Source organism: Mustela lutreola, chromosome 5 (assembly GCF_030435805.1).
Source record: "Mustela lutreola isolate mMusLut2 chromosome 5, mMusLut2.pri, whole genome shotgun sequence".
NCBI lineage: Eukaryota > Metazoa > Chordata > Mammalia > Carnivora > Mustelidae > Mustela > Mustela lutreola.
Window position 1 is genome coordinate 139,317,656 of NC_081294.1, and position 23,129 is coordinate 139,340,784.

The window sequence follows — 23,129 nt, forward strand, 5'->3', positions numbered from 1 at the left end:
CTATTATTTTACCAGGCTTCAGCGCGCTGAGCACTGATTGTAGAATTTTTTAGCTTGATTAATAGTCCAGGATTGGTCAATAACTCAATACTATACAATTTTAATTACTTACATTTAGAAATCTATTTAACTGCTCTCAAACAAGTTTCAAAAAATATATAGAAGCGTCCTTGGTAAGGAGTTTATCAATCTTGATAATTGCACGTGCGTGTTATTAAATAATGCTTTGAACGCCATTAAAATTTCATATACACAGAAAGGTCCCCCTGCCAGATCTGGCCTTTGTAGTAACCACTGACCTTAGAGTGTGCCTCAAGAAAAGAATTCTCTCAGGAGTCCACTTTTTAAAATGTTATGGAAGATTATAAACAAAATAATTTATTAATATATGCTATATCCCCTGACAATTGATTTTTCTAATAGTAAAGGGACCATTAACAGTGATTAGCCTCTGGTTACCTATTTTTAATAGCTATCACAATAAACAATAAGCCACTAAATAAAACCAATTAATCTCTTCTTTTTTTCTAAGTCCGCTGTCAGAAGTTGGAGAGATTTATTTCCTATAGTCAGCAGTCAATCCATTCGTTTTACGTTAATAGTCGCCAAGGCAAAGATTTGCACATGGAAGAGCAGAAATGACCCCAAGGAGGCTTATCTAGGATTCTCCTATCAAGGGAATCCTAAGGGAAGGCATAGAGGACTCTAACCCATCCCCCTTGGCCAGTCCTGGCCCAAGAGGCACTTACTAGGTATCCAATTACCTAAGGCACGGCTTTATAAAAACCTTGTAGCATTAAGCGGGACTGAATGGAAAGGTCTAGAGAAAAGGGGGAGACCACAAAGTGGAGCCCTGCTTCAGCCGCTAGCATCAGGCAGCTGTGGGACTTGGACAAGTCAACTCAACTTCCGGATGACTGTCGCCTCTCGCTGCTAAGAGCGATACGCTGAGCTAGCTGTTCTCCTGCATCTCATTGTGTTCTGCTCCTCCTTCCAGATCATCAACAACCACGTGCTGCCTGGGGATCTTTCCAAGACAAGGCCCCACGAGACGCGGCACCAATATTATGACCTCCATCTTCTACTGCGTCTACAAGACAGCTCCCTGGACATGGAGCCTTCTAAGGTTGTGTGTGTGTGTGTGTGTGTGTGTGTGTTCATGCTCATTAGAATACAAACCATTTAAACTTACTTAGTAAACATCCGAGAATTCAAGGCAACAAGAAAATCTAGTACCAAAATGTAGAACTAAACCTTACTTTAACTGATCTCAAGAAACAAAGTGATATACTTTCATCCTTCGGCACCTTGAAGAATAAGATTTTATACAAAATGGTTACATTTGCCTTAGCAGAAGCTGACTTTAGACACCATTCAGAACTAAAACGTATACTCTAGCTGGCACTGTAATAACAGCTTGTCTCTCTCTCAGCCTAGAAATCTACAGAAACCCGGCCTTCAGAAACTACAGAAGCCATATCCAGCAACTAGACAAGATTCCTTCTTTCCCTGGATTTTTGCTATTTCCTAAAAAATGAATAAAAGGAAACAATCTAAAAGTAATTTTGACACGGAACTGCATTGTTGGGCTTCACGTAAAGACAAAGGCCTAATTTCAAGACAAAGTGAATTCTCCAAAACTGAGGGCAGGGCTCAGAAAAAACTATCACCACTATGGAATCTTCTTTGGAAAAAATGGCCACAGGGGTTAAGACTCACAATTTACACCTGAAGGGCATGGAATTCATTGCCATTACTCAGCTTTTTATTCTGATGACTAACATTCTCGTTAATTTGTCAAGGTCTGGCCAAACGGCAATCCAGCAATTGTTGCTAAAACAGTAGATACAATCCATTTCAACTCCAAAGGCCAAACGGCAATCCAGCAATTGTTGCTAAAACGGTAGATACAATCCATTTCAACTCCAAAGTTCTTCCTCCCTACCATCAGGAGCTCAGGACGATGAACATCATGGAGGGCTGTGTTTGGCTTTTCTCCTTCCGGGTTCACAGCTCAATGGGATTCTCCTTCCTTCAGCACTCGGATTCTCCCCAAGTCTTCATCCACAGACATTTCATTATTCTCAAAAGAAAGGCAACCAGCATTCCTCACACAGGGATGACATCTTAAAGCCAGAAGAAGCTCATGGCTTTTTTATGACTTGAGACATCTAGCACTGTTGTCCGATGCTGGAAATGTTCTGTGCCTACGCTATCCAATATGGAAGCCAAGAGCTCCATGGTTTAGGGCCACAGTTCATGGCATGAGAAATTAATTACTTAATTTTGATGATTTTCAGTTTACCTAGCCTTGTGTGTGACTAGTGTCAACACAGAAATATCAAGGCTTCATGGAAAACGAGAAGGTGTCCCATACTCAATAATAAAAAAAGAATAATAATAACTACAAAACCGACAAAGCCTGGGTTGACCTAGTGAACATTTATCACTGTGGGTCCATTTTTAAGCAGACAGAAAGTGGCGAGACAATTTTGTACATCCCCGGGCACTCTCTGTGACTGGCACTAACCCTCCCCAAGATTCCCCTCCAGGACAATGTGCAATTCATTTGCTTTGAGTCTGTAATTGGTTTGGTGTACACAGAGCAGAAAGGATGAAACATTTAACAAAATTAAGTGTGGTTTGGTTTAAAATATTAATCTTTGGATTTTTCATTCACGGCAACAGAAGCCTCCAGGACAAATGTTGTTCGGCTGGGCCCACCTTCTGTCTCTGCCCCAAGTCAAGTCCGCCCTCATGCAAATCTCACAGGCCTTCAAAGGGAGCACTTCTTAGGTCCCTGCTGGCTGTGAGGAGGGAGAAAAGAATGCAACTCGACCGAAGGAGGAAAGATTTCCGGGAAGTGACAAAAGTACGGAGCCAAAGGACCTGGAGAACATGGAACCCTAGAAAGAAGAGAAGCTTCCCAGTTGGGATTGGGGAGCAGGAGTGTGGAAGGATGGAGGAGGACAGCGGAACACAGGAACACGGACGCCTTGCTAAGAAACAATTATGGGGATGGGGCTGGATTCTCTCCAGGCTCCTCCTACCAAACAGCACCTTGGAGGGTCGTCTTGCCCTCTGGTACCACCAAACCAATCACAGATGATGATACTGAACACAGCACAAATGTGAGGAGCTGATGGGGTACCCAGAAGGCTAAAAGGCAAACAGAGGCCACACGAAAATCAAAAAGGGGACAAGAAAAGGATGCAACATAAAGATAAGCATTATAACGACACTTTCTGCTGAAAATAAAAAGAAGACATGGTCATCCGAAAATAATCCACCGAGATTGAAGGCGTTGCTTACCCCTTTCTGGAGCCCCCCCAGTGGGACTGTTGAAAGTTTCTGCAGCAGAAAAACAGAAGAGAAAAGGGATTTCTAACCTCCTGGTTCAAGCAAAAGGGATTTAAGCCATCCTAGGCTAGGTCATAAGCTAATGCAAAAACCCCAAGTGTTTATGAAGTTCCTATGTAAAATTTTGGTGGATCTACAACCTAACAGCTTCTTCCCTTTGAATTCACTCAGGAAAAGACAAAGTCAGTAACTTGGGAAAAAGGAAGAAGAAAATTGGAGGTCTGTTTAATACTAACAGACAAAAATCAAGAAATAACATCTCTGTGGTCCCCGGACCCTCCTGGACATGTTTTTAATCTTTAATGCTAATTCCTATCTGGCCAGGTCAACTGAAATTTCTTTCTGCATTTAGTGTAAATAATGTAGTAATGAAAAATGGTAATGCTGGCAACCCTAGGTGTCCCCAGATCTTTTTCTTTTATATCAAGGCAGAGACTTTTTGATGGTCTCTCACATGGAAAAACTCACAAATACAGTCTCTTTGATGAAGGTTCAAATGTCTTGGATTTCATGGCCAAATATTCTGTCCGTTGAGTGAAAAATCTTTTGGACCTCAGATTCAGGGGCCTGTTTCAAATTTGGACCTGTTTGAAACTCTAACCTGTTTACCCTCTGACTTTGTCTTCGATGTCTCTCTTTTTCGCCTCTGGTGCTAGCAAAATTTTCTCATCAAAATAAAAGCATTTGAGTTTTTCAAACAGAGGGGAAACGGTCTCTGACTGGCACGTCCTAAGCTTTGTCACTGCTGAATGGGCACAAACTGCCAAAGATGAAAAGCCAGCTCGTTTAGGAAGTCAATACCTAAAGAAAATACGTACATTCAGCAGTTGTAATTCTCCCCATGGATAATAAGAGAAAAGGCTCCAAATTTCAGGACCATCGTATAGAAATCTGATGCCTCAATTTAGTTCTGGATATTTCTCCTATTTAGCAATTCACTCATGTGGTTAAGTATTATGGAGAATGTCTTTTGCTTCCAGACTTGGTAGTTCCAAGACAGCATTCTAGGGTCTAGAACAGAAAAGAGCTCTTCCAGTCCTACACGCTAAAAACAAATTGGATACCTAGAGAGAAACAAGTGCATCCAAGGGAGTGGGTATCTCCCACTCTTTGCCCCTTACCTCCAATAATCAATTTGAATACAATGGGAGTAATTCAAGCATCTCCCTGACAAGAAGCAATGTACCTTACTACTTTGCCTATAAAGGGCCCAATTTTCTTGAAGTCATAAATCTTGAATTCAACTGATCCATGAATGACGGCGACCACCTTTCAAGTGTTGAGCAACAAAGCTCAGGGAAGGGAGAAGTACAAACCCACCTCTTGAGTAATTAGATCCCACTCTGCCCTTCTACCTGGGCACCAAGTGCCCACCACTGTACCTTATCTGGGAAGGCTGGCCACACCACACTTGGGGATCTGAGTCAAATAAGCCCACGAGGATCTCGCACAGGATGGAAATCTCACGCTGTTCAGACTTTTGCCAATAATTCTAAATTAGCTTAGAATCTACACTGACCAGTGTATTGAGATACAAAATGCATTTTGTATAGGTAAGTTTTCTCCATCTGTCAGGTATTTTTCTGGCAGTTTATACAGATGCTTTGCAAATGATGATACTATTATTTGATGGGACAGACTTCCTAGGGACTTGAACCATAATACACATATGGTTTTCTAATGTAATTGGGGTTGGATAAAATAGTCTGTTTCAGTAACTATTTACTGCGACCTATTCTCATTGTCTTATGTGATATTCAGCATGAAATCATACTCAAAGCTAAGCTTTGAATTCCAATATCCAGAAACTTCCAACCATCATTTCATTTCACTTTGCATGTTCAGTTTTTATGACATCAGTGCACCTGTGCATACAGCAGATACAAACACATCTGAATGCACTCGATTAAAATGTTGACGATCACACAAATTAATGCATCTTTTAATATTTAAAAAACTATGAAAATGCAGGGCGAACTTTAGATAGATAGATCTTAAAGCTCTATGTACACCTGCAAGAGAGAGGAACTTTCAAAGAAAACACTTTCTGAGTGAGGAAAACGTTTTCAAAACTTTCCTAACTCCTGTAAAGCCAAAAAGTACTAAGATGTTCAGACCTGGTGATATTTTTACTAGGGCCTCTCCTGTCAGAAGTAAAAGATTATAAAGACCCAGCTGCTTGGGGCACCTGGATGGCTCAGTCGATTAAGCGTCTGCCCTCAGCTCAGGTCACAATCTCAGGGTCCGGGGATTGAGTCCCAGATCTGGCTCTCTGCTCAGTGGGGAGCTGGGGAGACTGCTTCTCCCTCTCCCTCTGCCTGCCGCTCCCCCTGCTTGTGAATTCTCTCTCAGTCAAATAAATAAAAATCCTAGAAAAAAAAAAAAACAAAAAACGACCCAGCTGCCTTAACACCCATCATGCAACCATTTCAACATTAATTACAGCAATGCTCTGATGCTTAAGCAAGTGGTTTCTAGAATGGCACAAATTAAAACATACACACGTATAAATGTATGTGCTTATGTACACTAAAAGGGACTCTATTATTTTAGAAGAGATCCATCCCCTCTCTGCAACCCCTCCACTCTCTGTGTCCCTGATGAGTTTTCTGCATGGCTGGGAGGGGACAGCCCGGTGTAGGAAACAAAGCAGAGAGTATGAGTGACTTCAGCGAATCAGTGGCCAAATTAAGAAAATAATTCAGAAGACCTGCTTCCGAGTCTCCCATCCTCCTTCCAAAAAATTCTATCCGGCGTTTCCATGCAAAGTGCGTTTTCAAGGCTATTCTTGGATACTTGGGGTTTAATCAAATTTTTCACAGGACATGAAGGAGAGAGAAAGAAAACACACTCCTTTCTTATGGAATTATTTTGATTTTTGTCTTTTGCGCTCCTAGCTATCCAGACTGTCGAATAAACCAGTTCTGATTCATAAATAATAGTTCCATTATATCTACTGTGCCACTCGTCAGAGCACCTGAAATTTTAATTCACTTGTTCAGCTAAATTTCATCCTCAGTTCATGGCCATAAAATTCTTTATTGACAAACTTTCAAACCAACTTTGACTCTGAGGTATCTAGTCAACATTTTTCTTCTGTGTGGATATTAGTTTATTGAATAAGTGGCATCTGTTTTCCTCCACATCACTGGCCGAGTAGGTATTTCCTTTTGACAGCTTTGCAGGATTTATGGCTTTGCATGCTCTGAAGAAAAATAGTACTAAGCAAAAAATTCCAATTCATTACCTCTTAGTACTTAATTAAGTTCATACCCACGGCACACTGGAGGTGAACCCTGAAATGCCTGTGACAGCAAGCAGAGCAGCCAACTATATTATCTTAGGAAGACAGAGAGGATTCTGATGAGCTTGACCTCATTTTTCCAGCTATGATATTCAGGCGTGCGCCGTCTACTTTGCTCCCTGTTGGATGTGGGCAGAACAGCGTGGACACCAAGAGCAGAGTCCTCCCCATAACCCACAGCCCATCTCGACCATAAAGTCCAGCAGGGGCCCCACCATTTATCTGTGCCCTTCCAGAACGCACACACCTCCCATCACAGGGTTCTCCCCCACCCCGCCCCTCCATAGCCCCCACGCAGGCACAGTGCGGCCAGAGGAGGCGCCTGGATGCCCGGCGGGCAGAAGACAAGCCATGCGGTCGCCCTGCGTGGGGAGCAGCGAGACTCGGGGTTACCTGTCGGGGTTCTGTGTGCACACGTGCATCTGTAGGAGGATCCGTTGCGTGAAAGTCTTAAAGCACTGGCCGCATTTCCAGAGATGCCAGTCGCTGAACTCCGAGTGGAGCTGGCTGGTGGAAGTTGGGCTTGCGAGCACTCGCTGGTTTTTCACGTTGATCTGGTTAAATCCTGATTCCATGGGCCCGGACTTGTCCAGGAGAGAGAAGTTCCTGGTGCAGGGAGTCTGCGGGAAGACCACAGAGCGCTGCTGGGTGGCGGGGGGCAGCTTGCCGCTCTTGCTGAACGGCTGCAGGACGTCCTGTCTGCACATGGCCTCCATGACCGTCGAGGGCACGTTTACTGGGAGAACAGCAAGAGGGTGACAAGATCAGTTTTGCCGGCCTTGAAAATAAACACAGTAACACACACTTTAAAAAAAAAAAAAAAATCCTACAGATCAAGATTTTAAAATTTTTTCTGAACTCCAAAGTAATACAGTTAGACTCTTTGCCTCGGGGGGTGGGGGAAGCAGGCTTTTTGCAAATTCCTAGCTCCCTCAATGCCTACTTATTTAGCAAATACTATACGTTCAGGATTGTTGGCACGCTGTCTTTGCCTCACAGAGTTCACTTATGGGTTGAGGCATAAAGTCTTCAGAATGAGAGACTCCACACTGACTCTGAGGTTTAGAGGGTGTTCAGAAGGAAAAAACAGCAAAGGAGGGGGAGAGAAAGGGTGGCTGCCCACAGAGGGCAAACGTGAGCAATGCTGAGAAGGTAGAGATCCAGGCCCTCGGGATTTCAGGCCTTCCACTGGACCTTGCCAGCACAGAACATTCCAGAAGCACAGGCTGAAAGATGAAGGGAGCAATGTGAAAGACACCTGGAGACAGAAGTCTGGCACCTTGGTGGGGTGGTGATGGAGATGGGCTGACCAAGCAGGAATGGGTTCTCAACACCGTGGGAATAAGGGATATAAGAGGAGGTAAATCTCAGAGGCTCCTTAAAGTCCAAATAAATAAAAGACATCAGACCTAGGAAACAGACACAGAGTGTGTCTGTACAGAGAGTGCAAGAAAAGTGTTCAGGGTGGGTTTGAGTCAGGTGTGATTTAAGCAACTAAGGTAAGAGTAGGGGTGGGGCAACAGAGTAGGGTGCCGGCAACTCGGGTTTTGGAATCAGAAAGACCAGGGGTCAAATCTTGACTCTGCCCTCTGTTAGCTTGGTGTTCTTAGGTAAGTTATTTTAAAAAACCCACAAAACTCCCTGTGCTTCAGTTTCCCCATCTGTAAAAAGAGGCCAGTGGGAGTAAGAATCCTAGAAGTAACAGGAGCATGGCGAAGTGGTTGAGATGTCCTCTATCTTAACTCCACTACCTATATCAGTCTTGGGATGGCTGGCAAGTCTGAAAGTCGAAATCCCCAATTTTGTCCTGGGTGAAACGTAAAATGGGTCACCCTGAAGATTAAGTCAATGCATAGACAGTATTTAGAAAATGCCACGGTTGCCACTCCACTGATGTGGCGCCCTAAGGAGCACGGGGTTCATCCTGAAACCTCCTGTTAGGACATGTAAATGAGACAATGAAAGCGTCCCTCATGAGGCCCCCCATCGACGGTAGCCACCATTCCCACCACTGTAGAGAAGAGACTGGAAGGAGGGAAGATGGGTGTGGACTGCAATGATGGGGAAAGAACTAGAAGAAACACTTCTGAGGAAGGGAAACTAAGAGAGGTGAAATCGGTTTCTTTTTTTAAGTTGTTATGATGCTAATAATCTGGCTCATGCACTTGCTGGTCAACTCACATGGGCAGAAGGGATCAGAACCTAACACACTTTGAAACTACCGTTCTTGTTTTAAGTAACTCCTGCATCGATAACATGCATTTATTGGTTATTTCAGGGGTCAAAGAGATGAAAGGTTACAGGGTGGGCAAGAGAAGAAAATCAGAGACCAAAAAAACTGGAAGAAGTTGAAGGGCAAAAAGACAGGGGGTGGGAAGGAAACCATGGCTCTGGACCACTGGTTCAAGGCCACATGGAAGAACAGAGATGACCTGGGGGCTTCTGTCCTTCCCTGCCATAGAACATCACGAAGATGCCTATGTAGCACGCAAACTCAAGCAGTTCAACAGCAAAGAGTGAATGGTGGTGGGCAGTGACCATCAGGAGGCTCCATGTTTGGGTGGACAGGGAGGTGCCATTCTCAGTGGAGTGCGAGTAGATACTTTGTTGCCATTAAGGACTCTCCAACCCAGAGAATGTTCTGTAGAATTTTGATACTGCTATGAAGCTCTATCAGCTATGATACAATGATACAATGATACAGCTATGATTCAAATCCACCAAAAGGAACAGCTCTGTTTATGGGGCCCTGGCAGCATGGCCCATCCTGCCTTGGGAAGGGAAAAGAAAGCAAGAGACTGACAGACCTGGGGAGACCCTAGGGTCTGTGCAGCAGAATGCACATTTATACTCATAGGAGAGGCTCTTAAAAAATTAAATCAGGAATGCCTGGGTGTCTCAGTTGTTAGACGTCTGCCTTTGGCTCAGGTCATGATCCCAGAGTGCTGGGATGGAGCCCTGCATCAGGCTCCCTGCTCAGCAAGGAGTCTGCTTCTCCCTCTCCCACTCCCCCTTCTTGTATTCCTTCTCTTGCTGTCTCTCTCCCTCTGTAAAAATAAATAAACAAACAAATAAATAAATAAATAAATAAATTGGGCTCTTTTGATAGGACCTGGACATCTGAACTTTTAGAAACTCCCCCAAGTGCTTCTCATGGACCATCAGGTTTGAGAATCACGGATCTAAACCAACCCTCTCTTCTTATGAATCAAAAAAGCTGAAGCCCCAGAAGGTCCAATACTGGCACCTGCCCAGGGTCACACAGGCAGTTAAAGACAGCTGAGCTGGAAGCTTTAGCCTTCTAACTTACAAGGCATTTTTTTTTCTGGCCACACTTGTATTTTGTCACTGCTCACCAGCTGTTTTTCAAAAATAAAAGGAACATTTTATGGCCAGTACAGTGTTTTCTGTTTGTGTGTGTGTGTGTGTGTGTGTGTAACTATATCCTATAAACATGTATGTCATATACATACATGCTATATATACACCTTTACACACCCATGTACACATTCATGTGTGTCCGTCTTTATCTTATAGGTAAATATTTACATGTAATTTTGACCTCTGAGGCAAAAGTGTATAATCAATATGAAATCTGTCCACACATTTCAGGCTTCCAAAAATAAAAAATCACTGCACACAGACTACTACTCTAAAAATCGGCACTGAAAGGTAAAGAGAGATATTTGACACAGGGGCTAGTCGTTTTCTAGCAAAAAGTAACAGCAGCATTGTCAGATCAGGGCAGAACCCGTTTTGTGTCACCTGTTTATAACTAATTCAGAAGCGACAAATTACCGGGGAACCCACACATTTTCAGGCAACTCGAAGCTCTTGCAGGGTGGTAAGCGCCAGACCAACAGGAAGGCACGGTGGAAAGATCGTCGAATAAGGATACCACTAGCACGCATGAGAGCAGGGTCACCAGCCTGAAGCTTCACCGTGGGAAGAGGAATATAATGCCTTTGGGGGAAATTAAAGCAAAGGCGACTTTACGTACAGATTGTAAATTCTGACTTCTCACCTCTCCTGAAAAATAACCTAATAAATTAATTTTCCCAAAAATGGTTAAGGTCACATCTCCTTTATATGAAGCATGAGAATTGGTGGGCAAATGAATTTAACTTTAATGACCAATGTCAACATGGTAATAAAGAAGAATTTACACCAGTTTGTATAATAATCTGGGATATATGGGATCCGAGGTAGTAGTAGTATCAGGCAATAACGGTGCAGATGGCTGGAATTAAATTATGCTCTGTCTCCTTATTGCCTTCTCTATGATGCCTGAGAGCAGAGGTCATACACTTTTAAACTGTAAGCAGCAACAATGAGACACTATTTCCCTTTTGGTATACACTCCTCTACTCTAAGTATGACTCAATCCAATCCTGCTGAATGAAATGAGCATGTAATGCAGAGAGAAGAAAAAGTAAGGACGGGAACAAAAGCAATGCATCTGAGCTCTAAACTGTCCTGCAGAGCTTCTACACATTTCCATAAGACCCTAGAAATCGAGGGAGGATAACTTTTCATTTTTTATTTATTTTTAAAAAGATTTTATTTATGTATTTGACAGAGAGGGAGAGAGAACACAAGCAGGGGAAGCAGCAGGCAGAGAGGGAGAAGCAGGGTCCCCACTGAGCAGTGAGCCCAATTTGGGACTCGATCCCAGGACCCTGGCATCATGATCTGAGCCGAAGGCAGATGCTTAACTGATTGATCCATCCAGACGCCCCAGCTGTCCCGAAGTATAGCTTTTTTAAAGCAGGACTTAAAGGACACTGAAAGCTGTTCTTCCTGAAAGGCAGCCTCGCCGCTGCCTACAACAATTCAAAGACACAGAACCTTATCAGAGAGGGGACAGCCCATTCAGACAAATACAAGATGCCCAGAGATGACTAACCAAAGTGACCTGACAATGAAGTACTTTCTACACAGACACACCCGGCTAGTACAGTCTCTTCCGCCTACCAGACAAAGATGAAAAAGTAGAGAGCAAACTCTCCAAGTCTGAAAGGATCTAGTGTCAAGGAACCACATGAACTCCTCCAACCCAGGCTAATGAAAAGACTGGGAATGGCATATGCAGAATCCCTAAAACAAACCTTCGTCAACATTCATTCAGCCCACAAATACCTAGTGAGCGTCCGCTCGGTGCCTGACACCCCTGGTGCTGCGGGGTTCCAGCAATAAGGAAGCCCCAGCCCCTGGCCTCAGGCCACTTCACTCCAGTGAGAGAGACAGATACCAAACAAAGTCTTTACAAATAAGTACTTACTCTGTTTCATCAAATCTAAAATGCCATCAATTGCACGTTGCTCTGTGAACAATTACCACTCATTGCAAGGCATCTCCCAGGTTCAGAAAGAACAAAATGGGAACAATGCAGTGTGTTGCTACAAGCGTGATGCATGTTACGAGAGATACGAAGAGGTTCCTAGAAAGCGTTATCACTTCTGTGGCTACAGCTGGGGTGTGAGGGGCAGCTTCCGTAAGGCAGTGATCTTGAATGTGAGTCCGATAGGGTGTGCAGGTATCAGGTGGGAAGGAGGAAAAAAGACAATGCAAGAAGATGAAATGTGAGCAGCTCGGCCATAGTGTCTGTGTGGCTGCTGAGCAGGGAAGGAGCTCAAGAGAGGATGTAGGATCTGTAACAAACTGAATGGGGCATGGCCAGTCCAACAACACTCAAATTCTCATTCTGTCAAGCACGATGGGAGCCACACAAAATACTTTCTGGAGACTCTATATGGCCCATGGGCTACTGTACTGAAGAACTGGGGATTCATTGTAAGAGTAATGGCAAGCCAAGAAAGGGTTTTAAATTAGGGTATGAGATGATGAGATTTATATTCTAAATGTATCACCATTCTACACCGTTACATGAAAAAGTGAGGTACAGAACAATGTATATAGTATGTTACTATCTGCAGAAAAGGGCAAGGAGAAGAGTGAGAGCCAGAGAAAGTGAGGAAGAATATGATCTAATAGAGTAGACACACACACACACACACAAATGTCTGGAAGAAGATCTGGTGATCTATCAACTGACTTCTAAGGGGATTTATATGTCCATAGAACCTCCTGGATTTTTATCTATGGAACCAAATGCCCTAGCAACAAAACACACAAATGAACTGAAACAATAAAATAAGAAAACCAATGAGACTTCACTTGGGCCGTTGTGATGCCGCCGAGGAAAATGTGACGTGCTGGAGACTACTGCACTGGTCCGTGCCAAAGCTGATGCTCTCATTGACCGAGGGGTAGCAGAAGAGATGAAAAGAAGCGCACGTATGAATACCTAATCAACAGGGTTTTGTAGCTGATTGGAGAGAAAGGTGAGTGAGAGTGAGGTGTTGGGGTTTCTGGAAAGAACTGGATGAATGGGGGTGAGCTACTGAACTGGGGGAGAAGCAGAATGGTTTTGGCTGTACATGCGGAGTTGGACACTCTGGTGAGATACCAAAGGCAGAGGTGGAGTAGATAAGTGGACAGGAATATGGGGCTCAGTAGAGAGATCTGGATTGGAAATGCAAATCTGGGAATACCTAAGTCAGGTCCCTGGGGAAAAGACTCTGAAATGGAGATTTGCGGTTCTGAGGGCAGGAGGACCATGTCCATGGAGGAGATGGACAGCTCCGGAGCTAGGGAGGTACTTCACAGTTCTCCTGCTCTGGGACAGATGAAGCAGTCCTTAGTAGCCCCACATCAACCGGCCACTGACATGGACCACATGGAAGGGGAGCACAGCTGAGGGCAGAGATGCTCTCTTAGGCAGAAGGTAATTCCTGGAGACAAACTCATCTGCAAGCTGACAGCGCCTTATTCTCCCACAAACTGGGGGAATGAGTGCCTCGAGCTAATAACAAGGTTGCAATCTAGGTAGCACACCTCAGCATTCCCAAACACCCAGAGAGATCACATCCTTAAGGACAGTGGATTTGCTTGCGTTTTTTTGGTCATTTCTTGCTGTGGGTGCTTTTCCAGGGGTGCGTCTTCTGCTGGGAGTCCCTGCAGATACAGAGGCATCCCTACGGGGTGGCTTCTCTCTGCTTCTTCTAGCACCCTACAGGTTTCTGCGGCTCTGGACCGATCTTTGTTTGTTTGTTGGCCCAAGGTTTCTATAGCCGGCAGGTAGTACAAAGTCCAGCCCCATAACACCCCAAGTGCCAGGGCTGGTTTTTAGAGAGCAGCACTCGGTTTTTCCCAGCGGCCTGAGATGACAGCTCCTTGGCTTCCTGGACGGTGGGAAGTCTTCTTCGGGTCCTCAGTCAGAGATGGAACAGTAACTTCCAGTCCTTGGACTTATAGAAGAAGGGTAAACCCAACTTCGCATGCTACACAAGGGGCCTAGAACCTAGACGCCTCCCAGCTAGACTAGCGCTCGGCTCAATCCCCCTCAGCTTGGCTTCATGCCCACGGCCGCGTCACCAGGTTCCTGCACGGTGTCTGCTGTGTTTCTGTGTGCTCACGTGCCTTCTTCTAGCCTTGAGGACAGGACCTGGGCCTGCCATCCCCGTGTTCCTCATCCCAGGGCTCGACCCAACAATACTGCAAGCTTCTCCAACTTCCCAGACGGAAGACCTGAGCCTGGGCCTAGCTCCTCCCTGTCGGCCAGACAGCAGGGGTGAGGGGCCCTACGCAGAGGAACCCCTTTTTGTTTCCTGCTCTGTACAATCGAGAGAAAGAGGCAGCGCTGATGTCAGCGTGGGAAATGCGGCAGGGACGAAGAGGTCCACATCCCTCTACCTTGGTGTCACAAGGCCAAGGCAGAAAGAGCAGCAGGGAGACTTGTTGAACATTGATTCCGGTTTTTTTTTTTTTAATTTCCTCTGAGATGAATATGAACACACTATGGTCTTGACACTCGGTGGGAGCGAATCCCCCACCGGAAGCTCTGGGGAGCCTCGTTCCTCCTCACGGAGGCAATCTGTTGACACCGGCTTTCCTTCGGGCTCTTCGGAAAGGCCCACGGTGGATGGAGCGGCTCTCTCCTTGGAGCTCTGTTACATTTACAACCCTAGTTTTTTAAAAAAAAGAAAATAACAGAGGAATTGCTTCCAGAGCCCCAAGGTCTGTGTGAAACGCTGCCTTCTCTTTGGGGCCCCGCAGCTTTCAGGGGCTTGTCTTGAGGGTGCCCACCTTGAGGGCGCCCACCATTTCACGGGAGCCCCCGGAGGGGACGGTCTCTCAAGCCTCAGCCCACCGCACCCACTCAGGAGGAAATGTGTACTTGCATCGTTAAAAGGACCAGGGGAGGAAAATGATCTTTTAAGACGTGAAAATGCTCAGGAAGTATTATTCGCTAAGTAAAATCACGTTTCCCTTGAGCGTCTTGGGCCACGTAACCATTTTGTTAACAAAGGAAACTACAGGGCCGAGATGTTTCATCCCTTCAAATAATGGCGACAAAAGTCTCCAGACTGCTCCAGGAGGCGCTTATTAATTGGTGCGTGTCCGTGGCCCGACAAGGAGGCTCTGCTGAGGCATTTTGTCACCTAAGTCTCTGGTATCCAGAAGCCTCTTTTTTTTTTTTTTTTTTTTTTAAGGTATCTGATTTATTTTGTGGCTAGCTCAGTGGGATAAAAATTGTCTTAGAATTGCTAATCCAGTTGAGATGATTTAAATTACTCAGGGCTGTGGAAGGCTATCTGTTAAATTATCTGTCCATGCCCTTTCACACATTTGTGCTTTTAAATCACACCGAGTATTTTCTGTGTGCAGAAGAAGGAGCCCACGTTATAAAGCAGTCCTGGCTCTCTCCGTGAAGCCTGGGGAATGAGAATCCATCTTAGAGTTAAAGTCATATATCTCCCCTACGCTATCTGATGAAGCTTTCCGCTGGTTTCTTGGGTGGCCAATCACATGACAGATATATGACTTGGAGACAGGAACTGAAATAAAATTCCTGTAATACCCTCGGGGGGAAGGGGGGATTGTCACCATGGAGCATTTTCATCAATGACTTCATTTTCTTTAAACTTCCCTCCACCCTCACTTTGAGCTCAGAACTCCACGCACAAGAGCCGCTTGGTCTGCCTCCTGAATCCACCGTACTTTGAGCCGCTGCGGTTTTTCAGTTTTTCTTCCGAGGATTTCAGGTGCTAAATGATACGACAGAAACCCTGGGAGACTTAATGGAATTCAATAATCAGCAACCTCAAGAGTGCTTTAAGCAGTCGGAGACTAGGACAGAGAAGGATTAAAAGGCAAAGCATCTGGTGTTTCCAGAAAATACCCTTTTGTCGGCACTTCGGCACCGAATCCAAGGACCAGATGGTACGTTCTTGAATATCTACTGTCAGGTGGCTGTGAATGGCACACAAGACCCCCCAGTTCCTCCAGCCCGATCCTATGTAACAGCATCATGAGGTGGAAGCAAGGTTGCAAATGTATGACTTCCACCTCAGAGGTCACATCAAGGGTAAGAAATGCATTCCCCAAGAAGTCATTTCCATGGTGGTTTCCATTTCTCCCTCATAACTCAGTAAGCGGCCATTCATTCCATCCTTCCGGTTCCTCAGACCAAAGCCCTTGACTTTCTCTCTCATTCAGCACCTAAGGTGCCAGCAAATGCTGTTGGCTTTACTTTCAAAGTGCATCCAGAATCCAACCACTTCTTACCGCCTCCACCATGTCTACACTGGCCCAAACCACCACCATCATCTCTCCCCCTGGATTCCTGCAAGAGCCTGGAACTGGATTCCTTGCTCCACCCCCAAGTCTTGCTGTCTGGTCCCCAATCAGTGGCCAGAGTCATCCTCTTAACAATGGCAGCTGGAACACAGCACTCTTCTGCTCAAAACTTAGACTCCACTGTAAACGCCCTTCGCATGGTCCATACTGAGGAAAAGCCAGGCTTCTGCCAGGGGGTCCTTGTTCATGCCCCACCTGATAATGAAGTGACCTTCTCACCTCATTCGCTCCAAAACACCCTTGCTGACTCTGGGAACACTGTTCCAACAGGCCAGGGACATCCCCATCGTGAGGCCTCTACCCTTTTCACCTCACCACTGGGAACACCCTTCTTCCAAACAACATGTGGCTGACCCTTCCCCTCTTCAGATCTCAACCCCAAGACCACCTTCCCAGTGGGGCCTACCCTGATCACTCTGAAAAGCCAAACTCCCCACTCCTGGCATGCCTCCTCCCTTCTCTGCTTTCATCTCTCTACAAAGCGTTCCCACCCAACAAACAACATATGTACCCACTTCTTTAGTCATGTATTAATCTTTCTCCCTCCACTAGAACGTAAGCTGCATGAGGGCAGGAATTCTTGGCTGCTGTATCTGTAGGACCTATAAAGACACACAGGTCCACTGCAGGTGTCTGATAAACACCCGAGCACTGAGCGAACACATCCTTGGGCTCCGAGCAATGTCCGTCTGAGCTCGAGGCTTTGATAGGCTTATTCTCAGACACTTCTGGACATGCACACCACAATAAGCAAGACTTGCTACGCAACTTGTAAGACTATAATAATACAGTCTTCAGATCTGTAGTGAGTTTTGTTAGAGGAAACAGAAGACCTTATAGGATTTTGGACATGCCTACAGATCAATTCCATACTCCAGAAGATGGGGGTACGTCAAGATTCAGGAGATAGGTCCATGTTGGCAGGTCAGGGGGCTGGATATTGGGGTCTTTCCATACAAGGACCGTGGTCTGGTGTGAGGACAGCAAGGGCCTGGAGACGTGGGGAGATGGCATGTGCTGGTCACGTGTGCATAGCTGCATTTAACACCCGGCACACACGCATGTCCAACACTGAGATCTGCCTCCATGGAAACAGGCACTCCCTCAGACACTCCCCCAGAGCATGACTGCAGAAAAAAACTTTCTGGTAGAAACTTGAGAAGCAAGAGGAAGGTACTGAATGTCGGAAGATTCCTTTCTTTGATTTGAGATTGGTTTGGGGTTAGGGTAAAGGAGAAAGGGAAAGCTGACAGGAACACGCTTTTTGAGGGTTCTGTGTTTTCGCAAAGAACATAAGGACAACGTGGGAAAGAAATGTCTCTAATTGTCGCATTTTCCTCAGGAATAGCATGAACACTTTTTTCGTTTTTTAGATTTTGTGTGTGTGTGTGTGTGTGTGTGTGTCTGTGTGTCTGTGAGGGAGAAAGTCAGTGGGAAAGGAAAAATAGCACTTCTTTTTCAAAATGAAGTTTGTTTAAGAGAGCTGTTCTCTCTCCATCTTTTTCTGTTACATAATCCCAAATTATTAGCTTATCACAATTATCCCTTGGCAGTTTGGGGCCAAGAGGGGGGGAAAATGATATCATCGGAAACCAGTGTTTCTCACTGGAAACCCCTCAGAATGACCTCATTCTCTTCCAAATCCTGGAAATCACCTTCAAATATTTTCCCCCAAATTGATAAAACATAAATACAAATTTGAGTAGAAATGGCTTCAAGGTTTGAATTTGCCTGGATGGTAGAAATTATTATTATTTTTTTTTAGAGATAACGACGGCCACGGTCATAAAGACAGAAGAGCGTTATGTGGTTTGTTTTAGACTAAGACATTTAGGGAGACAAACTCTTCCGGGATGGGTCTATAATTTTTGCTATCGTTTCTCACTCCAAGGACTACTTAGGAGGAGGCACACCCCATCAATCAGAGGGCTTTTTCTCCTCATTACATAGCACTGTTTTCTCATTATTTCATTTTTGCCTATAGCATGCTTCTGGCCGGATGGTGTATCACTTGAGAGCAGGAGCTGTACCTCATGCTGCTCTGGTCACCCCACTAGGAGGCAAGCAGGGAACCAGACACGTAGTAGGTACTCAATAAACACCAGCGGCCTTCACCTTGCTGCCAGAGATCATTTAAAACTCTGACAATGGTTGTGGAATCGTCAACAGGTGAAGCCAGGACAGGCCTGTGGGAAGTCGAGACGCCCTGTGGGAAAGCAAAGGACAACAGAGGGAAAGAGAAACCGAGGAAACAGACTCGTGCACATTTGCAACACGCATCAAAGCGAACCGTATGACAGGAGTCTCAAGCAACGCTCTTAAGACATTAGCTTTCAGAAAGAGGTATTGTGAGAGGTGAATTCAGAGCTAAAATAAAGTCTTACAGTTTTCATCCTGCGCAATGCATTGTAAGGGGATCCCAAAGAAAGACGTATAGCTGTCATTGTACCACACCAGAAGCTCGGTGCCCCTGGGGATATCTATACAGGCTCGGTAGAATATATTCGACCTATTCAAAACAAAAGAAAACCCAGCTTAGTCAGAGGTACATTGTTATCGGCCCCAAAAAAGTTCTGCCCAGCTCCATCTAAACAGTTTGTTTGTAATAAAATCTGCACACCCCACCTTATCATTCCCAGCAACCAAGCAGAGCCTGCACCCCAGAGCAATAAACGCCTTACAGTTTATTTCCACAATGTCCCTCCACAGAACACTGGGGCTGATGAGAGAGAGATAACAGAAAGCTAGGGCTCATTAAAAAAAAAAAAAAAAAAAAAATCCCAACTCATACTAATGAGAAAATTCTGTCTCTTGGCAAATCACAGACACTGGTGCCTCACCCTCTTATATAAATTAATACTACTAATTTCTGATTTGAAGGAAAAGCATGACACATGTTCCCGCCACTCGGCATTGGGAGTCCCCAAATTTGCAGTAAAATGAAGCAGCTTTGGGATCGAAAGACTGAGGGAAGTTAAAAAAAAAATCTTCCCCGTTGCCTGTCTCCTAAAGTTTGCTACAAGAGAAAAGAGAACCCCTCTTATGGGGAATGAATGGAAATTCAATAAATACAAGGGGAATGCTTGACTCCGGCTGAAAGATTACCTTCCGAAATGATAGAGTGAATGCACTGAGAAATAAACATTTTTCATAACGGCTTCAGTACTGTAAAGAAAAACTCACAGATTTTAAAAAAAAAAAAAAAAAAAAGGAAAGAAAGAAGGAAAAAATGAGGAGACCGTGACCAGTTTCCTCCATGAAGAATGGCTACACATAGGAGCCTCAAGTTCAAGATAAAAGTGTTTAGGGTTGGTGGGCCTTAAATTTAGCCTATCTGTAAGGAATTGGCTGTAGCACGGCAATTTGTTCCTTGTATAACACTGCAGACATCGGGCGAATCCTTCACCACATTTTTCACGGCAGTGAGATATGCACTTGTCAACATATTTCGTCACCGCAAAGTGGCTCTTGGCAATAGAATCATAAAGATCAATAAAAAAGTGCAGATTCTCAATATTTTACTCGCAGCTGCAAAAATTTCATTTATCTTGTTATTTTCCCTCCTTGCTGCCATTCTGTCTCACGAGGGCACTGCTAGCTAAGCAGAATGTTTTTCCCAACATTCTATGAATATCTGACAAAAACTCCAGCCAGTCGTCCGGACCTCACTACACCCTGCCTCCCTCCCGCAACTCCGAGAGCTGTGCATTTTATTAATTCTTTCCACTGCTACATAAAAAAATCAAAATTGGAGCCGAGCTATAAATCACTGGCATCTCCTAACTTGAGAAAAATTGAGTCGACTTTGTACTTCACCCTTGTAACATTTCATCTCTCGGTTTGGCTTCCCTTAATATAAACACAGCGCCCGGCAAATGAATGTGCTAAAACCAAATGACACACTTTGCCGCTGAAAGAGCAGAACTGTTTTCGAGCGATGGGTGGTCTTGTGAGGCACTGAGTAGGCCGAGAGGGGGGAAAAAAAAAAAAGAAGGAGAAGAAAAAAAATGTGTAAGCGTACACCGTTCCTTACAAGCGGGCAGAGCTTCCAAAGCTCGCAGAAATCTCTGCATGTTGAAGCACTTCAAAGGGATTTTTCCCTTTTCAGATAATATTTCCTTTGCTGACATGTATTTAGTATTGTGGTTGGATGACTCATAAAGATAGCTCCGTGGCGTCCCAACGCAGTCGAAGCAGAACACATGCCAACAAACATTATTGTCAGCCTCAAAATAAAAACAAAACGTTCAGCGAAGGGTCAATCAATCAAGGGCGCTTTGAAGAAAATTCCATTTAGATATTACAAATCATAACAGAATGAATCTAAACCAGCTGACTCTTCGTGAAGAGGACATTCATGTACAATAAAAATGAAGCTGGCTCTTCAGGGTCCAACTTTTCTATTTTCTTACTCTTGGACGTGGTCACTGGTGATGGATGCCAGTTTTTTTTTTTTTTTAATTGTGTTTTTGTAGTTCGTTTTAGAGCGATCCGAAGTAATCGAAAACAGATCGGCAGAGAGATCTAGACGTTTAAGCGCTGTCCTGGGAGGGGGAGCTGTAAAATCCACTCAAGACTGACAGGTAGGTGACTGACTTACTGACTTGCCCACCTTCCTCTTGGGGGCTTCTTGCTTCCCCCGATTCAGTGTTTGCCTCAAGGGCTCCCCGGGGTGATCTCTCCCCGAATGAGAACAAGCACAGCGTTTGCTCATTTTCTAGCTCCGAGTTTCATCAAACCTTCATGACAGAAACGGGGATGCTCTAGAGCCTGCACACGGCCGTGTAACCGAACACCGTCATGCACTCTTGCACCAAAACCATTATTTAATGAACTTTAACTGCACGAGAAACCAAGGCAGTGAGTCACTCGCTGCCCAAATGGGTTCCTTTTGCACTGGAGACCTTCGAAGAGGCGGCCAGATCCGTGCAGTCTTTAACCTATAAGGGGAAGAAAGCCCCCTTCCCCTTCCCTCTTCCCCCCCCCCCCCGCTTTTCCTTTTTAAGGGCTTCATGTTTAAAAACTAAAAAAGAAAAAAGAAAGAAAGGAAATAAATAGCCACAGGCAGGACTCCAAGTTGCCGAGTACAGGGCCTTCTGCTTTGATGTGTCTGTGGTGCCTAATAAAACTAAACGGTTGCTTCTGATTCTAAAGGGAACACGGCTGTTTATAACTGAGGTCATATATTTATCCGGCACATGTTTTCGAGGGATTTTGAGGAAAGGGCTTTGATTCCCCCTCTGTGATCTGTTTTTGGGTTCTCGTCTGGACTCCAGCACCAAGTGGGGATGCCAGACCGACAGGTGCACCGAGGGGAGGCGGGAATCCACCTGGCTCCTCCCCCACCCACGAGATTCTGGGAAACGAGGGAGGCAGGCCCCGCCTCCACTCGCCCTGCTTTGGGCTCTGCGCACCCTTCTCAGGATAATGGGGGCTTCTCTAGGCTCTGCAACTGCCTCATCCCCTGAAACACAGTCTGAACAGTCGAAGGGCCAAAGCCAAATGCTCTGGCACCCTCCGAGGGAGCAGGAGAGGGGATGGCGGCTCAGCCCCTGCCGCGGAGCCCCTGAGTTTGAGAAGAGCAGCCTCGCTGGAACCTTCGGGCAGGGTGGGCGCTCCTGCTCGGTTTCCCACGCCTCTGTGCGAAGGAGAGTTTCCGGAGGCAGCAAGCCTGCAGAGCACGGGCTGCAAGGGGTCTGGGGCTCAATTTCTGTGCAAGCCCATGTCTGCTTAGGGGATGGGGGAAGGGCGATCACCCCACACGGGCGGGGTTTCCAGGCTCACTGAGAGGCTCTGGCGGATGTCTGGGTTGATGATACCGAAGGAGCCTGACCAGGTGCACCCAGGGGAAAGAGGCCTTCCACAAACACCTTTATTCCTCAATTTTCATGACATGACTGTTGCAAGAACTTAGGAAGCCTCCAGAAACCTGGGGAAAGAAATCCCTGTCCGTCCCCGCAGGGTTCTGCCGGGTCCTTCACAACCAGCAGCAGGCCTGAATTCCTCAATGCGAGCCGAGCCGAAGGGCTGCAGCTCTGTTAAGGGGTAAATCAAGATATACATTACCTGTACTGAACTACTGTTAGATTCTGCTCTCCGCAGTGCCTTGCACATCGGATATACCTCATCCAGCTCGACTTACTAGGCTCCCCACCATCAATAAAGTGCTGTAGTGTCCCATCTTGGTCATAGATCTAGAGAAGAGGTCAGAAGATCAAGTAGTTAGAACGGATCATCAGCAATCATTTTCTCTGCTTCCCTCAGTGTCTTCAGGTGTCGGCCGCAGAAACGGAGGGCCTGGAGGTTTTGGGGGGGGGGGCGCTCATCAGAGCCTGTGGAAACTCAACCGGAGTAACGGGGAAAATATTCTTGGGTGATGCAAGTCGACCATGATTTTCTTATCAAGCCCATCTTCCCTGTATTCAACATATTTCTGGTATCTCAAGGATGTGAGGGACCATGTTTCCCAAAGGATATTTAAACCTATTTTGACAGGCTACTCTTAAGTAATGAGCTGCTGGATAAACAAAGCAAGCTGAAGGGAGAGGCCACGCGGACATGGCTGGAACATCCACATGGGAGGCCCCCGGGCTCAAACACGGAACTGTTCGATGGTCCTCAGGAGGGAGTGACCGTCGGTTGGACAAGCTCGGTGACACCCAGCAGAAAGCAGGTGGAGCTTTATAGAAATAGACAGAACTGGTAAACACAAAACAAAAACAAAAACAAAAAAAACCCACAAAACCAAAAAACAAAAATAAAA

General features: G+C 45.4%; 1 protein-coding gene across 1 annotated transcript in view; it reads right to left on the reverse strand.

Annotated features, from left to right (window-relative positions):
- PRDM6 (PR/SET domain 6) overlaps nucleotides 1-23,129 on the reverse strand; it is a 122,190-nt gene that overhangs the window by 29,605 nt on the left and 69,456 nt on the right. The window contains exons 3-5 of the mRNA XM_059175742.1: nucleotides 22,433-22,560; nucleotides 18,751-18,875; nucleotides 7,058-7,400 (exon numbers count right to left, since the gene is read on the reverse strand). Coding sequence (XP_059031725.1) covers nucleotides 7,058-7,400; nucleotides 18,751-18,875; nucleotides 22,433-22,560 — 596 coding nt within the window. The remainder of the gene's footprint in view (nucleotides 1-7,057; nucleotides 7,401-18,750; nucleotides 18,876-22,432; nucleotides 22,561-23,129) is intronic.